Source organism: Narcine bancroftii, chromosome 6 (assembly GCF_036971445.1).
Source record: "Narcine bancroftii isolate sNarBan1 chromosome 6, sNarBan1.hap1, whole genome shotgun sequence".
Taxonomy (NCBI): Eukaryota; Metazoa; Chordata; class Chondrichthyes; order Torpediniformes; family Narcinidae; genus Narcine; species Narcine bancroftii.
The window spans coordinates 245,400,333-245,419,820 of record NC_091474.1 but is presented as its reverse complement, the minus strand read 5'-3'; the positions used below and the strand labels follow the sequence as shown (position 1 = coordinate 245,419,820).

At 51.7% G+C, this 19,488-nt stretch overlaps 1 protein-coding gene across 7 annotated transcripts in view; it reads left to right on the top strand.

Annotated features, from left to right (window-relative positions):
• mia3 (MIA SH3 domain ER export factor 3) overlaps positions 1–19,488 on the top strand; it is a 111,046-nt gene that overhangs the window by 21,190 nt on the left and 70,368 nt on the right. For 5 of the 7 annotated variants that reach the window (XM_069887869.1, XM_069887870.1, XM_069887867.1 and 2 more), the window contains exons 4-6: positions 9,743–12,455; positions 14,679–15,866; positions 16,571–16,689. In XM_069887869.1, coding sequence (XP_069743970.1) covers positions 9,743–12,455; positions 14,679–15,866; positions 16,571–16,689 — 4,020 coding nt within the window. The remainder of the gene's footprint in view (positions 1–9,742; positions 12,456–14,678; positions 15,867–16,570; positions 16,690–19,488) is intronic. The other 2 variants (XM_069887868.1, XM_069887872.1) reach the window with 2 other exon arrangements.

Sequence of the window (19,488 nt, the reverse complement as noted above, 5' to 3'; positions counted from 1 at the left end):
TCACGTAAACCTCCTCTGGACCCTCTCCAATGTCAGCACATCCTTCCTTTGGTCAGGGGACCAAAACACACCAAATGTGGTCTTTTAGCAGCCTGAGCGACTGTACATTTGGGCCGAATTGCCACTCCCGTTGGTTGAAACAAGAGGCCATGGGCCCCCCTTCCTTCCCTTCTCAGGAGAAGCCCGCATTTGGCGACACGTGTTGCCTGGGAGATGTCGTCACTTCCTGGTTGTGCGTGGCTGGGCAGGCAGTGACTCCGCCACATGCTGGGCCTCACTCCTATAGACCAGAGCACCCCAAACAGGAAGTGGGTCATCCTCTTAAAGCAGCGCAAGAGATTCAAATAAAAGTTCAGTTACTGGTTCACCCTTGTGCTGTGTGGACGTGCTTCATTTCAGTAGCGCCGTCAGGAGCTACAGTCTGACCAACACCTCAGCATTACATCTTTGCCTTTATATTCTAGTTTTCTCAAAATGAGCACTAACGTTACATTTACATTCCTAACTACTGATTCATCCAGCAAGTTAACCTTTAGGAATTTGTGCACAAGGACTCCCAAGTTCCTTTGAAACTCCACTTTAACAATTCTCTCCCATTTAGAAACTAGTCTACACCTTTATTCTACACCAAAGTGATGGCCGTACACGTCTATTCCAGAACACAGTGTTCATCTCCAAAAATTGGGCTTTCCCTCACTGCGTCCAACATGTTACCTGAAGTAGAGAGGGGCTAATGTTCTCTCAGGAAGGTTTAATAGTCCTTCTCCAGTGGTGGATTTGCAAGGGGATGGGGATGGGACCCAAAATGCCAGAGCAGTTAGTGGAGTGGAGAAGGAAAAAGATAGTTGAGATATAATCAAAGGGTTGTGCAGTGGTGGGAATGATGTTCTACAGTGTGTCTATTTCAATGCAAGGAGTATTGTGGAAAGGCAGACTAGTTTAGATGGGCATGTAACGGACCTAGATTGGCATGTAATGGAACTAGATTGGCGTGTAACGGAACTAGATTGGCGTGTAACGGAACTAGATAGGCATGTAACGGAACTAGATAGGCATGTAACGGATCTAGATTGGCGTGTAACGGATCTAGATTGGCGTGTAATAGAACTAGATTGGCATGTAACGGACCTAGATTGGCATGTAACGGACCTAGATTGGCATGTAACGGACCTAGATTGGCATGTAATGGACCTAGATTGGCATGTAACGGACCTAGATCGGCATGTGGAATTATTGTGGCCACTGTTTGCAAGAGGGACAGGACTGGCCCAATGTTCCGGGGATGCAGATGTGATGAATGCAGACGGATGTTATTGCTGACGGAAAATATTACAGAGGGCTCATCTACTGAGGCAATATGGGTGGAGCTGAGGAATAGAAAAGGTCTGACCACATTAATGGGTTGTATTTTAGACCACCCAATAGTCAACAAAAATTGGAGGAGCAAGTCTGCAGAGAGCTAGCAGACAGCTGAAGGAAACCTGAAGTTGTGATAGTAGATTTTAACTTTCCGCAGTTCAAGATTCCTTTATTGTCATGTAATATTACACAAGATTGCCTTCTGCCTGCTGTAAGGCAGACAATGATTGACTGGGACTCTCATGCTGTAAAAGGGCTGTATGGATGTCAGATGTGTTGAGGAAAGTTTTCTAAATCAATATATAGAGGCACCAACTATTGGGGAATGAGGCAGAACAGGTGGTAGAAGAAGTACGTGTCGGGAAACATTTTGGGTCCAGTAATCATAATGCCATTGGTCTCAAGATAATTATGCAGAAGGATGGGTCTGGCCCTCTGGTTGAGATTCTAAATTAGAGAAAGGCCAATTCTGAGTAAATGAGAAAGATCTAGTGAGCATAGATTGGGACGGGTAAGTGGGAGACCTTCAAAGGTGAAATTTTGATGAGAGTACAGAGTTTGCATTTTCCTGTCAGAGTTAACAACCTTGGTTTTCAGGGATACAGGATCCTCCATAATGTTTGGGACAAAAACATTTTTTTCCTTTATTTCTTGCTGTGCTCCATAGTTTTAAATTTGTAATCAAACAAATCACATGTGATTAGAGTGCAGATTCCAGATTTTATTCATGGTATTTGTATACATTTTGGTTTGACCATGTAGAAATTACTGCAGTTTTTATACAGAGTCTCCTCATTTCATGGCACCATAATATTTGGGACATTGAGTACTCGGGTATGTTTAATTTCTTCATTAGAATGGGTAGAAGAGAGCTCAGTTTGTGATCACCTTTGGAGTCTGTAGTTGCCATTTTTCCACATGAGGACCAGAGTTGTGCCCAATGAAAGTCAAAGTGGGGCTGCACATTTGGCTTAGTGGTTAGTGCAATGCCTTGACTGTGCCAACAATCGGGACTGGGGTTCGAATTCTGTACTGTCTGTAAGGAGCTTGTACGTTCTCTCCATGTCTGCGTGGGCTTTACCCGGGTGCTCCAGTTTCCTCCCACTGTTCAAAAACATACTGATTGTGTGTATGGACTGAAATGGCCTGTTATCGTGCTATATGTTTAAATTTAAAGAAGCCATTATGAGGCTGAAAAACAAGAATAAATCAGCGAGACATTGCCATAAACAGGATTATCAAAATCAACAGTTTGGAACATCATTTATAAGGAAGAGTGTACTGGTGAGCTCAGTAATTACAAAGGGAGTGATTTTCCAAGGAAGATCTCCACGGCTGATGACAGAAGAATTCTTATCGTATTGAAGAAAAATGTATGTCCAACAGATCAGAAACGCTCTTCACAAGGCAGGTGTGGATGTGTCGATGACTGCAGAAACCTTCATGAATAGAAATACAGAGGCTTCACTGCAAGATGCTTTGGATCTTGGGCAGTTCCTTTACGCCTCCACACTTTGATCTTGCCTTCTCTCTAATACACGTTAATCTTGGTCTCATTTGTCCACAAGACCTTTTTTCAGAATTCTGCAGGCTCTTTTAAATATTTCTTGGCCAACTGTAACCTGGCCATGCTTTCTGTGGCTGACTCATGGTTTTCATCTTGCAGTGCAGCCTCTGTATTTCTGTTCATGAAGTCTTCTGTGGAAAATAGTCATCGACACATCCACACCTCCCTCGTTTTTCAGCTTCATGATGGGTTCTTTGACTTTCATTGGGCACAACTCTGATCCTTGTGGAAAAATGGCAACTACAGACTCCAAAGGTGATCAAAAGCTTAGAAACAAGCTGAGCTCTCTTCTACTGCACCAATGAAGCAATTAAACATACCTGAGTAATCACAAACACCCATGAAGCCCAATGTCCCAAACATTATGGTGCCCTGAAATGAGGGACTATGTATAAAAAGGACTGTAATTTCTACATCGTCAAATCTGGAATGTGCACTTTAATTACATGAATTGTGGAGCACAGGGGAAAATAAAGGAGAAAAAAGCAAGTGTCTTTGTCCCAAACATTATAGAGGGCACTGTATTTGGGATCTGGTTAAGAAGCGAGAGGTGTAAAGCAGGTGTAGGCAACAGGGAGCAATGAGAAGCTCGAGGAGTATAAAAAGATGCATGAAAAAAAACTTCAGGAAGGCTGTAAGGTGGAGGAGGGGGGTGGGGGGTGGAAACAAGAAAGTCTACAGAATCTGTGATTGTAGTTAATATACAGTGCTGGAGAAACTCTGCAGGTCCTGCAGCGTCGACAGGAGCAAAGATACATAACCAATGTTTCTCACCAATGTCTTTGATCTATAAAGGCCAACATGAACCTATCCATTATGCCATTTTTGTGCTTCTGTACTCCAAGATCCATCTATTCTAGCACACTCTTCAATGCCTTACCATTTACTGTCCATGTCCTACCCTAATTTCTCCTCCCAAAGTATAACATCCCAAACTTTATTAATTTCCATCTCCCATTTTGCAGCCCATTTTCCAGCTGGTCTAGATCCCTCTTCCACATTGTCCATTACACCTCCAATCTTGGATCATCTGCAAATTTGCTGATCTAATTAGGGGGTGGCCAAACTTGTTTAATGTAAAATCGAAATAAGATAAACTTTAGATGTTTTAGACTGCAAGATATGAAAAAATATCACGTACACGTGATTCTCATGTGCACATTTTGTTACAAAAAATTTATGTAAATTTTAAGAAATACATATATGTAATATTTATTCATGTGTGTAGTTTTTAAACTGCTAATTTGCATTAGTTTCAATAATTAAAAGTACACATAAAGTGTATATGTATGTGTGTGTAGCTGAAAGAACACACACAACCAGACAGGTTGAGCTCAGTGAGCAGACTAGTTTATTGCAGGCTGCTGGGCTGCACTTATACTCCCAGCCCGGACCTGGCTGAAAACCGCACTGGAGGGCGCTGATGTCACCCGGGCGTGATGTGGTCCCCCAGCGCGGGCTTCTGAGCCCTGTGCTGGGAGGAAGGGAAAACCCCCGAGAGCGCCATTTTGCTGGCTGCCAAAGTGGGGATGGTTCGCCTGCCAAGTGGTGAGCCTCCACACAGCGCCCCCCCCCCCCCCCAAGAACCGGCGCCAATGTCCTTTTTCGCCGGGCAGCCTCGCTTCTTGGGATGGGCTACGACCACGGGCTCAATGGGATCGAGGTGTTCTGGCTTCAGCCTGTCTACGGTAAACAGCTCCCGCCTGCTGCCAATGTCCAGTGTGAACGATGAGCCGGAATGCTGTACAACCCTGTATGGCCCCTCGTACGGTCGTTGCAGAGGTGCCGCGGTTGGGCGCGGCCGAACGAAAACGTACTCAGCGGAAAGCAGTTCGCCGGCAACGTGAGACAGACGTGTGTCATGCCTGGGTGGCGGTGGGGGTTCGAACGAGTCTAAGCGTGCCCGGAGGTGAGGAAGTAGTTCGTGCAGTGATCGCTGGGGATTGTGTGGTGTGTTGACGAACTCACCAAGTAGTGCCAGCGGCGCACTGTAGACCACCTCAACTGAAGACGCCTGCAGATCTTCCTTGGGTGTGGAGCGGATGCCCAGGAGAACCCAAGGCAGTTTGTCCGCCCAGTCGGGACCGGTCAGGCGGGCCATGAGTGCAGACTTAAGGTGGCCGTGTAGACGTTCGACCAGTCCATTGGCCTGCGGGTGGTAGGCCGTGGTGTGGTGTAGCTGGATCCTCCACCTGTTGGCGAGCTGTGCCCAGAGCAGATGTGAACTGGGCGCCCCAATCGTTGGTGAGGTGACCCGGGATTCTGAACTGGGCAACCTAACCATTCAACAGTGCTTGGGAGCAGGAGTCGGTGGAGGTGTCTGGCATTGGGATTGCCTCGGGCCAGCGAGTGGTGCGGTCCACCATCATAAACAGGTAACAGTTGTCCCGGGAAACGGGTAAGGGCCCGACGATGTCTATGTGAACGTGGCTGAACCGTTCCCGGACCTGCTCGAACTCCTGTACAGGCATCCTGGTGTGCCTGTGCACTTTGGACGTCTGGCAACGGGTGCATGTTCTGGCCCAGCCCATGATCTGCTTCCACAGCCCATGCCATACGAACTGTTCTGCCACCATCCGGACCATGGACCTATTGGATGGACGTGAAAGGTCGTGGATGTGATGGAAGACCTGCCTGCACCACTGCTGGGGAACCACTGGTCACGGGGTGACCATGGAGATATGGCACAGGATGGTGCCTTCACCACTCGGAGATGGGAGATCTTGGAACCGCAGGCCCATGATGGCGGTCTTGAAGGCCCTCGTCTCCTCATCAGATTTCTGGTCCCAGCCAAGCTGGTCGAGGCCGGGCTTCAGCACGCAGATGGCCGGTTGCGAGAGTGCATCGGCAACCACATTGTCCTTCCCCGCCTTGTGCCAAATGTCGGTGGTAAATTCTGACACGAAGGAGAGGTGATGCTGCTGGTAGGCCGACCAGGGATCCTTTGCCATCGCGAGCGCCTGGGTGAGGGGTTTGTGGTCGGTGAAGATGGTAAAAGTCCTCCCCTCCAAAAAATAGCGGAAATGTCACACTGCCAGGTACATGCCCAGTAACTTGTGGTCGAAGGCACTATACTTGCATTCTGGCGGTTGGAGCAGGCAGCTGAAGAATGCCAGCGGCTTCCAATGTCCATTCACCTGCTGCTCCAGGACGGCACCGACGGCTGTGGCAGAGGCGTCGACAGAGAGTGCCACATGCAGGTCGGTGTGCGGGTGGGCGAGCATGGTGGCCTTCATGAGGGCGTCCTTGGTGGCCTCAAATGCGGTGTAGGCTTCTGGGTTCCAAGTGAGCGTTTTGTGCTTGGCTGCGATGAGGGCAAATATTGGTTGCATGATGCGCGCAGCTCCCGGGATGAAGCGGTTGTAAAAGTTGACCATACCCGCGAACTCCTGCAGCCCCTTGAGGCTGTCCGTCGTGGGAACTTCCTGATAGTGGTGACCTTCGCAGCGGTGGGCGTGGCTCCTTCGGCCATAATGGTATGGCTCAGGAACTGCATGGACTCTTTCCTGGAATGACATTGATGACTTGGAGGAGGGGACAAAATGTGGTGTAGCCAAATTTGTGGATGACACCAAATTGAGTGGAAGAGCAAATTGTAATGAGGATGTGGAGAGTCTGCAGAGGGATATAGTTCAGCTGGATGAGTGGGCAAAGGTCTGGTAGATGGAGTACAGTGTTAGTAAGTGTGAGGTTATCCACTTTGGCAAGAAAAATAAAAGAGCTGAATATTATTAAAAGGGTGAAAATCTACAGCCTGCTGTTGTGCAGAGGGACTTGGGAGGGCTTGTGCATGAATCGCAAAAAGTTAGGTTGCAGGTGGAGCAGGTTATTAAGAAGGCAAATGGAATGTTGGCCTTCATCGCTAGAGGAATTGAATTCAGGAGTAGGGAGGTAATGTTGCAACTGTATAAGGTACTGGTGAGGCCGCACCTGGAGTACTGTGTCCAGTTCTGGTCTCCATATTTGAGGAAGGATACACTGGCTTTGGAGACGGTCTAGAGGAGGTTTACTAGGTTGATCCCTGGGATGAAGGGATTGACTTATGATGAAAGATTAAATCGTCTAGGATTGTATTCGCTCAAATTCAGAAGAATGAGAGGAGATCTTATAGAAACATATAGGATTATGAAGGATATGGATAGGATAGATGTAGGAAGGTTTTTTGAGCTGGCTGGGGAAACTAAAACGAGAGGACACAGTTTCAAGATTCGGGGAGTAGATTTAGGACAGAGATGAGGAAAAATAGTTTTTCCCAGAGAGTAATGAATGTTTGGAATTCTCTAACCAGGGAAGTGGTTGAGGCTGCATCATTAAACATATTTCAAATTCGGTAAGATAAATTTTTACATAATAGAGGAATTAGGGGATATGGGGAGAAGGCAGGTAGGTGGAGTTAGGTCATAAATTAGATTAGCCATGATCGTATTGAATGGCGGAGCAGGCTCAATGGGCCATTTTTGGCCTACTCCTGTTCCTACTTCCTATGTTCCTGAACTGGCACTTAGCCGGGTTGATGGTAAGGCCGAAGTCAGCCAGCCGGGAGAAAAGGGCACGTGGTGGGCCTTGTGTTGCACCCGGTCCTCGCTGGCGACGAGGATGTCATCCAAATAAATAAAGACGAAATCCAAGTCCCTGCCTACAGAGTCCATGAGGCGCTGGAAGGTCTGAGCGGTGTTCTTGAGCCCGAATAGCGTGCGCAGGAATTCGAACGAGCCAAAGGAGTTTATGATAGCTGTCTTGGGTATGTCCTCAGGGTGCACCGGGATCTGGTGATACCCGCGCACCAGGTCAATCTTGGAGAAACCCCTCGTACTGTGTAGGTTGACCGTAAAGTCTTGGATATGAGGGATGGGGTAACGGTCAGGAACTGTTGCCTCGTTGAGCCGTCGATGGTCTCCACAGAGACGCCATCCACTGGAGGCTTTCGAGACCAGGTGGAGCAGCGAGGCCCCCGGGTTGTCAGACCGCCGAATGATCCCCAGTTCCAACAGGTGCAAAAACTCCTCCTTCCCCACCAGCGTGCCTTGGCGTGAACTGGTGGGCCCTGGGTGGGGATGTGGTGGAACACCCCGTGGTGCGGTATGTATGTGTGTGTAGCGGCAGCTACACTGCTCTTGAAAGAACATCCACAGCCAGACGGGTTGAGCTCAGTGAGCAGACTAGTTTATTGCAGGCTGCTCTTATACTCCCTGTCCGGACCTGGCTGAGAACCGCGCTGGAGGGCGCTGACGTCACCCGGGCATGACATTGTCCCCCAGCGCGGGCTTCTGAGCCACATGCTGGGAGGAAGGGAAAACCCCCGACAGCGCCATTTTGGCCGGTTGCCCCGCCACGTGGCTTACAAGCGGGTCCAGTTCGCCTGCCTAGTGGTGAGCTGCCACATGTGTATATATTATATACACATGTGTCATAGTCTCATTTTGTGAACCAATTTTTAGGATAACATTTAGGGGGTCAACTATCACACGCATACAGTATGTTTCCGATTATCTGAAATGCTTGGGACTGGACCTATCTTGGTTAAGCGGATTTTTTTGATTTTTGGGTATTTTCTCTAAAGCAGAGAATCAAGAGAATACTTGTATCGGCTGTCACCGATCCCCTGACACCTTTGCATGGAGTCGCCGATCCCCTGACACCTCCCCACCGCTGTCCCCACTCCTGCCAGGGAGCCCGAGGTCTCACCCCACCTGTAAATGGCAGGAGATTGCACAGGGATTGTCCTCCAGCAGAATTTTAACAACCCTGCTGAGAGGGTATTTGATAGAGGGAGCAGCTTGGGACGATGAGCGGGGAGAGAGTGGCTCGGGTGGGCAGGCGGGGAGAGAGCGTGGCTCGGGTGGGCAGGCGGGGAGAGAGTGGCTCAGGTGGGCAGGCGGGGAGAGAGCGTGGCTCGGGTGGGCAGGCGGGGAGAGAGTGGCTCGGGTGGGCAGGCGGGGAGAGCGTGGCTCGGGTGGGCAGGCGGGGAGAACGTGGCTCGGGTGGGCAGACGGGGAGAGCGTGGCTCGGGTGGCAGGCGGGGAGAGCGTGGCTCGGGTGGGCAGGCGGGGAGAGCGTGGCTCGGGTGGGCAGGCAGGGAGAGCGTGGCTCGGGTGGGCAGGTGGGGAGAGAGCGTGGCTCGGGCAGGTGAGTGGGGAGAGAGCAATATTCAGTTTAAATTCTGAAAATGCCACCATGGCAAAAAAAATGACAGTTCATAAATAAATAATCAGGTTATCCTTTCCTTCAATGTGTAACCTGTGGACAAATGTCTCCTTTGTAAAACTGATTCCCTGTAGTCCCACTTCAGCACGGTGGGTAAATTTTTTTCAGCTTTTTTTTCAAATTGTGACGCCATGTCTCACCTAAAAATACTTTTGGATATTCGGAATTTTGGTTGATCGGTTTTCGGTTAATCGGAAACTTTTGACTACGGTATCAGTGTTGCTCGGAGCATCGGGAGCTCAGATGGGCTGGTGGCTGGGACCTGGTGGTAAGTCCGCTTTTGGATGGTCCCCGGTCACATGCGGCTCTTTGCCATATAATGTGCAGCTCTTATGATTACTGTCTCATCCAACATATTTCTGCAAGCCACACGTTATATGGCAAAGAGCTGCTTGTGACTCGTGAGCCACAGATTGGCCATCCCCGATATAGATGATCAACAACAATGGACCCAGCATCGATCCCTGACACACACCACTAGTCAGAGAGACGATCCTCTACCGCTCTCTGGCTTCTCCCACAATGACTAATCCAATTTACACCCTCATCCTGAATACCGAACCTTCTCAACCAACCTCTGCTTGAACTCTGCCTTTCTTTCATTTGCTGCAGGATACTGACTTTGTCTGCTTCAATGAAGGCCCGGATGACTTTGACGATGTGGAGATCGGTGAACTGGTCGGAGCCCTGAGTGAGGAGCATGTGGTGCTAGGGGGCGCAGCCCAGCTGGTTCCGAGTGACGAATCAGAGAAAACTTTGGGCATGGCTGGAAACAAAGCCAGGGCTGAGGAAGCAGGCGAAAGGGAAGAAAAGGTCCAGCCAGCAGAGCAGGGAGCTGGCAGCCCCCTTACATGGGCTGAAGGTAGAGAAGCTGAAAGTCCAGCTAGCAGCAAAGAAAGTTTTCACATTGAAGAACCTGTTGAGAGTGCTGTCGAAGAGGGTGGTGATATCTCCTCTTTGGAAGACCGTTCCACGGAAGGAGGTGATAGCAGCCATGTAAAAGTGAGCACACAGCTAGAGTCAAATCCCCAGGAGCCAGAAACCTTGTCTCCAAAGGAGGCAGGGAGCAAGGGGTTAAGTCAGGGGAGCAGCGTTATCTGGGGTTCCCTGGTCATAACAGAACTCGGGTCCCAGGAAGGTGAACAGTCACTCCTTGAACTCGAGGACTCTTCGCAGTTAGAAACTGGATTCGGATCAACACAAGATGCGATTGTGGTGGATGATGAGGTGACCCATAACATCGCTGTGTTGGACAAGGACCTAGAATTTGAGGTAGAATTGAAGAAAGAAGATGTTGAGCTTCTGAAGAGAACACCTTTGATCTCGTATTCAGGTAACGGATCAATTCCTGAACAGGACCTTGTCCAAGACAACGCTACCGCTGAAGATTATCATTCAGAGCCCAGTGAAGCCAACGCTAAAACGACACCAGGGGCCATCGACACGCTGGAGGTTCCAAAAAAAGGCTGGTCGTTGGATGGAGAAATCGAGGACACTGCGAAAAGTGAGGAGACACCAATGTCAGAAAGTGGAGGGCTGCAGACGACGCTCGGGGAGACCTTTTCTGCGGACATCAATGGGAACAAGACGATGTCCCAGGTGACCAATCTCGACGGTCCCGATTCTGAAGGCTTGGCCAAAGATGTGAGAGACGGGAGGAGTGAACACTCTGTGGAGGAAGGCGAAGGCTCACCCAGTATTGCAGTGGAAACCGGTGTTGGCGTAAAGGAGTCATCTTGGTTGGGGACAGAAGGCTCTGAAGCCACAGTGCCAGCCCTGGCCCCAAGCTCAGAAGCTGAAACCCATCGTGAAACAGTGGCGGGAAATGAGGGAAATGAGAAGGAGCAACTCATTAGATCCAAAGTAGAGAGTCACGTTTCAGGGCAAGAGGGTAAGAGTCAAACAAAGAGTTCAACCTTTAACAAGGAAGTTACTGATGGATTTGTGGCCACAGCAGAAAGAGATGAGAATCACCAAGAAGTTGTCCAGCGGAGTGATGCTGAACCAGCCGTTGAGCCGAATCGAGATCCCCCACAGCTCGTCCGGATGGAACCAGGAACTGGGTCTTCTGCATTTGCATCCACTGAAGGGATAGATGTGACTGAAGGGTCAAAGTCGGAAGCAGGGACAAGGGATGGGTTTCCCACAGGGTACGTAAACACCATGCTGCCAGAGGGTACAGTGGAGGCTGAGGGTCAGACCAACTCTGTTCAGGGTGGCCCAGATCCAGGGGACCACAAGGCGGCGAAGGGAGGAGACCAGTTGGGAAGGAATGACCAGGGAGATGTCGATGAGCCTCCAGAGAGTTATTCCAAGCTGGCCGGGGACAGTGTTTCAGAGGAGGGCCCAGGAGAGGCCGATGATGAAAGTCTGGATGAGCCAGAGGAGTTGCTGGAGGACGAAAATGCTGCAGATGCCAGAGCAGCAAGAGATGACGAAGCCAGTGCCTCTCAGGAAGGCAGATCAGACGAACAAGAGCTGGATGTTGATGATGTGAACATAACCGAGGAAAGCAATAATGTGGAGACAGAAGATCTGCAAGACGCAATGGGTGGGTTGAACTTCTCGGCTGCAGAGAAGGACCGTGAAGTAGAAATGGAGAACATTCGAGGACAAACAAACTGGATCGAAAGCCAGAAGGAATCGCATTCGCCGTCTCTCAGGTCTGTGGACGCACATGATCTGAGGGCAGAGAGGGAAGGTGGGCCCCAGACCCCAAAGCATTTTTTAGGGGTGCAACATAAGGAAAGGAGTGAGTTCGCTCAGGAGGGTGAGGCCAGGGGGTCAGGGGCTGACTCCATGAGAGGGAATGCATCAAACCCATCTGAAGACAGTGCAAACAAGACTGAAGATATCAGGCTTCCAAGCAACGAGAATGGGGCAGACAATGCAAGCAGAAGGTTTGCGAATCTGAAGCACCAGGAGGCTGTGGAAAAGCTCACAATTTTGAAAGGCTCCTTGGCTGCAACAAGCTTGGCACTTGTGAGGAAGTATCTCAGTCCCCAACAAGTCCTGGAGATTGAAGCCAATCTTCACAGCATGGAAACCAAACTGAAGCTTGCCATGTCAACCAGGTCAGACGAGCAGAGTATGGAGAGCGTTCTCGACAATATTCTGGAGGATTGGGAGACGAGGATTCTGGAGATGGTAGAGAGCATGTTGGACGACAGGGCCGAAGAGAATCAGGAGAACAATGAGGAAACGATGCTCGTGAATGATCTTCAGGAACTCGTGTATCAATTAAGGATGAAGTACTCAGATAGCGAGGAGAGTGTGGCTTTCGACTCTGGAGAACAGTTGTCAGAGGAAAGGGATTATCCCCAAGGTAGAGTGGAGGATTATTTTTATGGTAGAGGGAACACTGTGTGAGCGGTGGGTGGGTGGGTGTGTGAAGGATAGTATAGGCCCTTCAGCCCTGATATACTCCGATCAAAATATACTAAACCCTCCCTACCCTGAAACCCTCTATTTTTCTTCCAACCATGTGCCTGTCTAAGAGTCTCTAAGATGCCTTTTATGTTTCGGCCTCCACCACCATCCCTGGTAAGGCATTCCAGGCACCCACAACTCAGTAAAAATATCTTAGCTCTGATATCTCCCCTAAACTTCCCTCCCTACATTTGGTGGAGCTGCCCTCTGGTGATTGGGAAACACCTTATCTATGCCTCTCAGAATCTTGTAGACCTCTATTAATTCTCCTCTCATTCTTCGCTCCAAAGAGGGAAAAAATGTGAGTTTCTCTGTATGTATGTGTGAGCATGTGTGTGCTTGCATGAACATTTGCGTGCATACGCATGTGCGCTCATGTTTTAGAGGATTTGCAAGCTGAGCAGAAGATGCTGCAAATGGCTTTAAGCTAATACTTTGAAAGGGGCCACTCAGAATGTCCAAGAATCCCACCTCTCCTCTAGTTTTGGCTCCCTTTCCCCAAATTTTAATCGGTTCTCTTCCCCTCTTGAACGCCTGCAGCCAGGCTCTTGACTTCTGGCCTAATTGCCCCTCCTGTGCCTTGGCAGCAGGTTTTGTTGACGGTTCTTGGAGGCCTTTGCATGCAGGCTAGAATCTGTGGAAGGAACCTCCGGCTGTGACGCTTTCAGGGGATGTGAGGGCCCCATGGAGATAGCACAACAGATCAGAGCAGCAGGAAGGCTGCTGGGCTGGGAAGGGGAGGGTGCAGGTTGGCAGGTTTCTCTCATCCCATGGTGTATGCTGAGTAGGTGAGGAAGGGCAGTCAGCTCAGCAACAACTTACACCAACTGCCTGGGACAGGACGTGAAATTCAGCCCATCGAGAGAGTTCTGTCTCTTACAGGAAAATGGGAGCAGGAGGCCATTTGTCCCCTCAAACCTGTCCTACCATCCAATATGGTCAGAGCTGATAATCTCAATACCTCTTCAGTTCTCCATCACCCTCACCTTATTTTTCTTTTACATTTGGGCACAGCATCCCCTCCACGAGCCCGTGCTGCCATATACCTCAATCAACCTACAATGAGTGGCACAGTTAGTGTAGCAATTACCACAACGCTATTACCGCCCCAGTGGCCCAGGTTCGAATCCCGCGCTGTCGGTAAGGAGTTTGTACGTTCTCCTGGTGTCTGCGTGGGTTTTCCCCGGGGGGGGGGGGTAGGTTAATTGGATGTAATTGGGCAGCATGGGGCATAAATGGATGAATCAGCTTCTACCATGTGAAAATAAAAAAATTTAAAAATTAATTGACAAATGTAAAATGTAACGTCTTGAAGGGTGGGAGGAAACAGGAGCAGGCCAGAGGAAACCCATGGAGAGAACATACAAACTCCTTACAGACAAGCACCCCGGTCCCAAATGCTGGCCCTGTAACAGTATCACGCTAACCGTCTCACCCCAATTTCCTCAGTCTTTTAAATATTTGCCCATCTCCACTGTAAATGATTCGGCTGAAGAGAATTCCACAGGCCCTCTTCCCTCTGCCGGACAAAATTCGGACGGTGGCGTTAAATGACTGCCCCGTACCTCGTGCTTATGGAAACACCTGTACATCTCCCCTCTGTCCACCCCTCAGGCTGGTGCATGTTTCTCCCATTTCTCCCCTCATTTTTCTAAACCCTATGGGTTACAGATCTGGCTTCTTCAGCCACATGAGGCAAGACAACCCTATCATCCTAGGAGTCGGTGAATCTCAGCTGAACCTCCTTCAAGTCTATGACAGTCTCTCTTAAATAAGTAGACAAATAACTACGAGCAATGCTTCTAGTCTGGCCTTGCCCACACCCTGTACAGCTTGAACAAAGCTTCCCCGATTTCTGATATTTATCTCACTGTACCGTACTCTGTCTGAAGGTCCGTACCTCGGGGGAAGAGAATTTTAGCATCCGCCGAGAAGAAATTCATCCTTTTTTCAGTGTCAAATGTCCAGATCCTGTGATTTGTCCCAACCTTTTAGATTCTTGACAAGAGAGAACCTCTCATTGTCCAGTCTGTCAACTCACTTAGGACTCGTGTTTGAATAAGGTCGCTGCTCAGGCTTCTAAACTCCAAATGTTTTTTTCTTTTTTTATGTTATCTAGTAGAATCCTTGGACCAAGGGGAACCGGACGAAGCAGACAAGGAGGTGAAGGAGGACAGTCAGCTTCCAGGAAGACGGCCTTTGCCCCATTTAGCAAAGGATCAATCATGGTCAGAAGGAAGACAGGAGCTGGGCAGAGGTGAAGTGTCACGGGGAACGAGGGGCTCAATGGAGGCCACAGCATCTCAGGAGTGGGAGGAGGATGAAGAGATAATGGTGGGAGTGCCTTCTGCAGAGACTCTGAAGGAGGTGTGGATGGAGCATCCTGCCTTAAGTGGAGTTCAGCTGGTCGCTGAGGTGGAACCATACTCTCCACAGGCCCAACCCAGAGGACAGCTCAAGGAGAAGGAAGGTGGAGCAGAGGCACCAACTTCGAACGTCGCAGGGAGGATGGAACTAGCCAGCAGAGATCCTTCTCCAGAGGAAACTGTGGCACTCGACGAGGCAGAGCGGAGAAACAGCGAAGAGAGGCCGGCAGGGAGGGGCTCCTTGGCTGCTGGAGGCGGAGCAGAAGAGGGTTGGGAGGAGAAGCAGGTCCTGATCCACGGGACAGACAGTGTGGGTCTCTCTCCAATGAGGGAAGAGGGGACGGACCGTGTGGGACTTACTCTACTGAGGGAGGTGGCGGCTCGAGTGGGTCACACTTCACTGAGGGAGGGGACGGACCGTGTGGGTCACACTGCACTGAGGGAGGGGACAGGTCGTGCGGGTCACACTCCATTGAGGGAGGGGACGGACCGTACGGGTCACACTCCACTGAGGGAGGGGACGGACCGTATAGGTCACACTGCACTGAGGGAGGGGACGGGTCGTGCGGGTCACACTCCACTGAAGGAGGGGACAGACCATGCGGGTCACACTCCACTGAGGGAGGAGACCGACCGTGCGGGTCACACTCCACTGAGGGAGGGGACCGACCGCGCGGGTCACACTCCTCTGAGGGAGGGGACCGACCGTGCGGGTCACACTCCACTGAGGGAGGGGACCGACCGTGAGGGTCACACTCCACTGAGGGAGGAGACCGACCGTGCGGGTCACACTCCACTGAGGGAGGGGACGGACCGTGTGGGTCATACTCCACTGAGAGAGATGAACCGTGTAGGTCACACTCCACTGAGGGAGGAGGAGATGGACCGTGCAGACAAGGCCAAGGGTGTTGCTGACAGGTCTCCGTTGGAGGCAGAGAGAGGTGGGTGTAATGTCGCTAGCTGCTGTCTGCAATGCAGAACATTACAGCACAATACTGACCCCTTCAACCCAAAATCTCATGCTGACCTCTGTAAATTGACTCCACACAACCTGACCCTCCCTCCATGATCCTCTCATCCATGCGCCTGTCAGCCTTTTGAATGACCACATTGTACCAGCCTGCACCACCATCTCAGGCAATGTGTCCCAGAGTGTCCTCTGGGGGGTTCCGGTTTCCTCCCAAAGATGGACAGAGTCATAGATAATCGGTCACATGGCGGCACAGGCTAGTGCGCAGGAAGGGCCTGTTGTGCTGTGTCTGCATTAAAAGCCTAGGGACTGGGAGATAGGGGAGGGTGGATCAGTGAGGTCCCCAAGGATGGGCAGAGGAGGGGGTCGGGATGGACTGGGGAGGGACAGGGACAGATGGAATGGTGCGGGAACAGATCAGAAGGAGGGGGGATGGGATAGGTGGTGGGGGGGGGGGACTTGAGATGAAGAGGATTTGGGTGGGGGCGGCTGTGTGGGGGGGTAACTTGAGAGATGAGGATTGGGTGGACAAGGGAGGGGATTCCGGATGGTGGGGGTGGTTAAAATGACGGATGTGGGAGAGTCAGTATATTAACATCAAGGCACCAGAAGGTCATGTCTGAGGTCTACAAGGAATGAATTCACTTATCGTCTGTGTTCTTTGTTGAATATCAGGGTCACCCTCTTCCCATGAGAGGAGTCAGTGGCTGCCGGGGATCATCCTGGGACTGGAGCGGGCTGTCCTGGCCAGCAGCAACATTCTCAGACCGGTTGCTCGTTTGCTCTCACAGGCTGTGAGTACCACTGTTCAGCTGCTCGCACCCTGCGTTGGAGTGAGTGTCTCAGTCTTTGCATCTGAGGGAATCCTATCCACCTCTGTCTGTCCAGATATACTGTGTGTGGGAGTCCTGTACCCCGACCCACCAGATATAAAACTATTGGAGTCTTTGTGGGACTGTACATAAGGTCATGGACAGACACGTGAGTATGGGAATGTGATGCAGAACTGAAATTGTTGGCTTCTGGGAGGTCTCTTGACACTGGTGCGGATGAAGCGATCTCCCAATCTGCTCCCAGCCTCTTTGATGTAGGGAAGGTCACAAAGGATCTCTCTGTCTCCATGTCGGAGACGAGCTTTCCACCGACATATATTACAAACCCACTCACTCACACCCTGTCCCCTGCAAGGATTCCATCCCCTTCTCTCAATTTCTCAGTCTCTGCCGCATCTATTGCCAAGATGAGGTCTTCCAGTCCAGATCTTCTGAAATGTCTGCCTTCTTCCACAAATGTGGCTTCCCCTCCACCACCAACAACTCAGCCCTCACCCGCATCTCCTCTGTTTCCTGCTCATCTGCCCTGGTCCCAGACGCAACCAACATAGAGACCCCCTTACACTGACCTACCACCCCACTCGCCCCCGCATCCAACACGTTATCCTCCCGACTTTCCGGCACTTCCAACAGGATCCCACTCCCAGACATAGCTTCCCCTCTCTGCCTTCTCTAGGGACTGCTCCCTCGAACACTCATCCCTCCTGACATTTACGCCCACACCTCGACCCGCACGTCCCAAACAGGCTTTTCACTTTATTGTATTCGGGGCTCCCTGTGTCGCCTTCTCTGCAGCGGAGAGACCGGGCGCAGACTTGGGAGATCGCTTCCGTGAGCACCTTATCCCCGTCCGCACCAGTCGGATGGTGGCGCTGTCGCGGGAATGTGGCCAGTGGACCGGAGTCATCCTGGATGCGGGCTGGCGGATGGTGGCGCTGCCGCGGGAATGTGGTCAGCGGACCGGAGTCATCCTGGATGCGGGCTGGCGGATGGTGGCGCTGTCGCTGGAATGTGGTCAGCGGACCGGAGTCATCCTGGATGCGGGCTGGCGGATGGTGGCGCTGCCGCGGGAATGTGGTCAGCGGACCGGAGTCATCCTGGATGCGGGCTGGCGGATGGTGGCGCTGTCGCTGGAATGTGGTCAGCGGACCGGAGTCATCCTGGATGCGGGCTGGCGGATGGTGGCGCTGTCGCTGGAATGTGGTCAGCGGACCGGAGTCATCCTGGATGCGGGCTGGCGGATGGTGGCGCCGTCGCGGGAATGTGGCCAGTGGACCGGAGTCATCCTGGATGCGGGCTGGCGGATGGTGGCGCTGCCGCGGGAATGTGGTCAGCGGACCGGAGTCATCCTGGATGCGGGCTGGCGGATGGTGGCGTTGTCGCGGGAATGTGGTCAGCGGACCGGAGTCATCCTGGATGCGGGCTGGCGGATGGTGGCGCTGTCGCGGGAATGTGGTCAGCGGACCGGAGTCATCCTGGATGCGGGCTGGCGGATGGTGGCGCTGCCGCGGGAATGTGGTCAGCGGACCGGAGTCATCCTGGATGCGGGCTGGCGGATGGTGGCGCTGTCGCGGGAATGTGGTCAGCGGACCGGAGTCATTCTGGATACGGGCTGGCGGATGGTGGCGTTGTCGCGGGAATGTGGTCAGCGGACCGGAGTCATCCTGGATGCGGGCTGGCGGATGGTGGCGCTGTCGCGGGAATGTGGTCAGCGGACCGGAGTCATCCTGGATCCGGGCTGGCGGATGGTGGCGCTGGAGTTGATTTCCCCGAAAAATCGTGACGACGGTTGATGGCGCTGCGGCTCCGTGGACTGCACTTCCCTTCGGTTGACGTGTGTCACGGACGCGTGGGGTGGGGTGGAGGGTGGGGGAAAGGAAGGTACCGGATGCTCAGTCGAAATGAGGCCGAGGCTGCGGCCCAGAAACGAGCCGCTTTCTTCGCTGCCGCGGTTGCCTTGACCGGTCAGCTTGTTTACATCCTGTCCGGCCATGAGTGCCGGGGAAGAGCCGCCACCGGCCCCACTCGGGCCCGGGGCGCCGGTTTACTCGGCTCTCGTGGGGCACCTGGGCCAGGTGAGGCAGCGGGCTCGGAAACAATCTGACTGGACACCTGGGCCTGGGGATGGGGAGGGAAGACGGTTCGAGGCTCCATGAACCTACCCGGGGTCGGTGTAAATGTCCTGTGTGGAAACTTACCCGGGGTCGGTGTAAATGTCCTGTGTGGAAATTTACCCGGGGTCGGTGTAAATGTCCTGTGTGGAAACTTACCCGGGGTCGGTGTAAATGTCCTGTGTGGAAACTTACCCGGGGTCGGTGTAAATGTCCTGTGTGTGAACTTACCCAGGGTTGGTGTAAATGTCCTGTGTGTGAACTTACCCAGGGTCGGTGTAAATGTCCTGTGTGGAAATTTACCCGGGGTCGTTGTAAATGTCCTGTGTGGAAATTTACCCGGGGTCGTTGTAAATGTCCTGTGTGGAAATTTACCCGGGGTCGTTGTAAATGTCCTGTGTGGAAACTTACCCGGGGTCGGTGTAAATGTCCTGTGTGGAAATTTACCCGGGGTTGGTGTAAATGTCCTGTGTGTGAACTTACCCGGGGTCGGTGTAAATGTCCTGTGTGGAAATTTACCCGGGGTTGGTGTAAATGTCCTGTGTGTGAACTTACCCGGGGTCGGTGTAAGTGTCCTGTGTGTGAACATACCCAGGGTCGGTGTAAATGTCCTGTGTGTGAACGTACCCAGGGTCGGTGTAAATGTCCT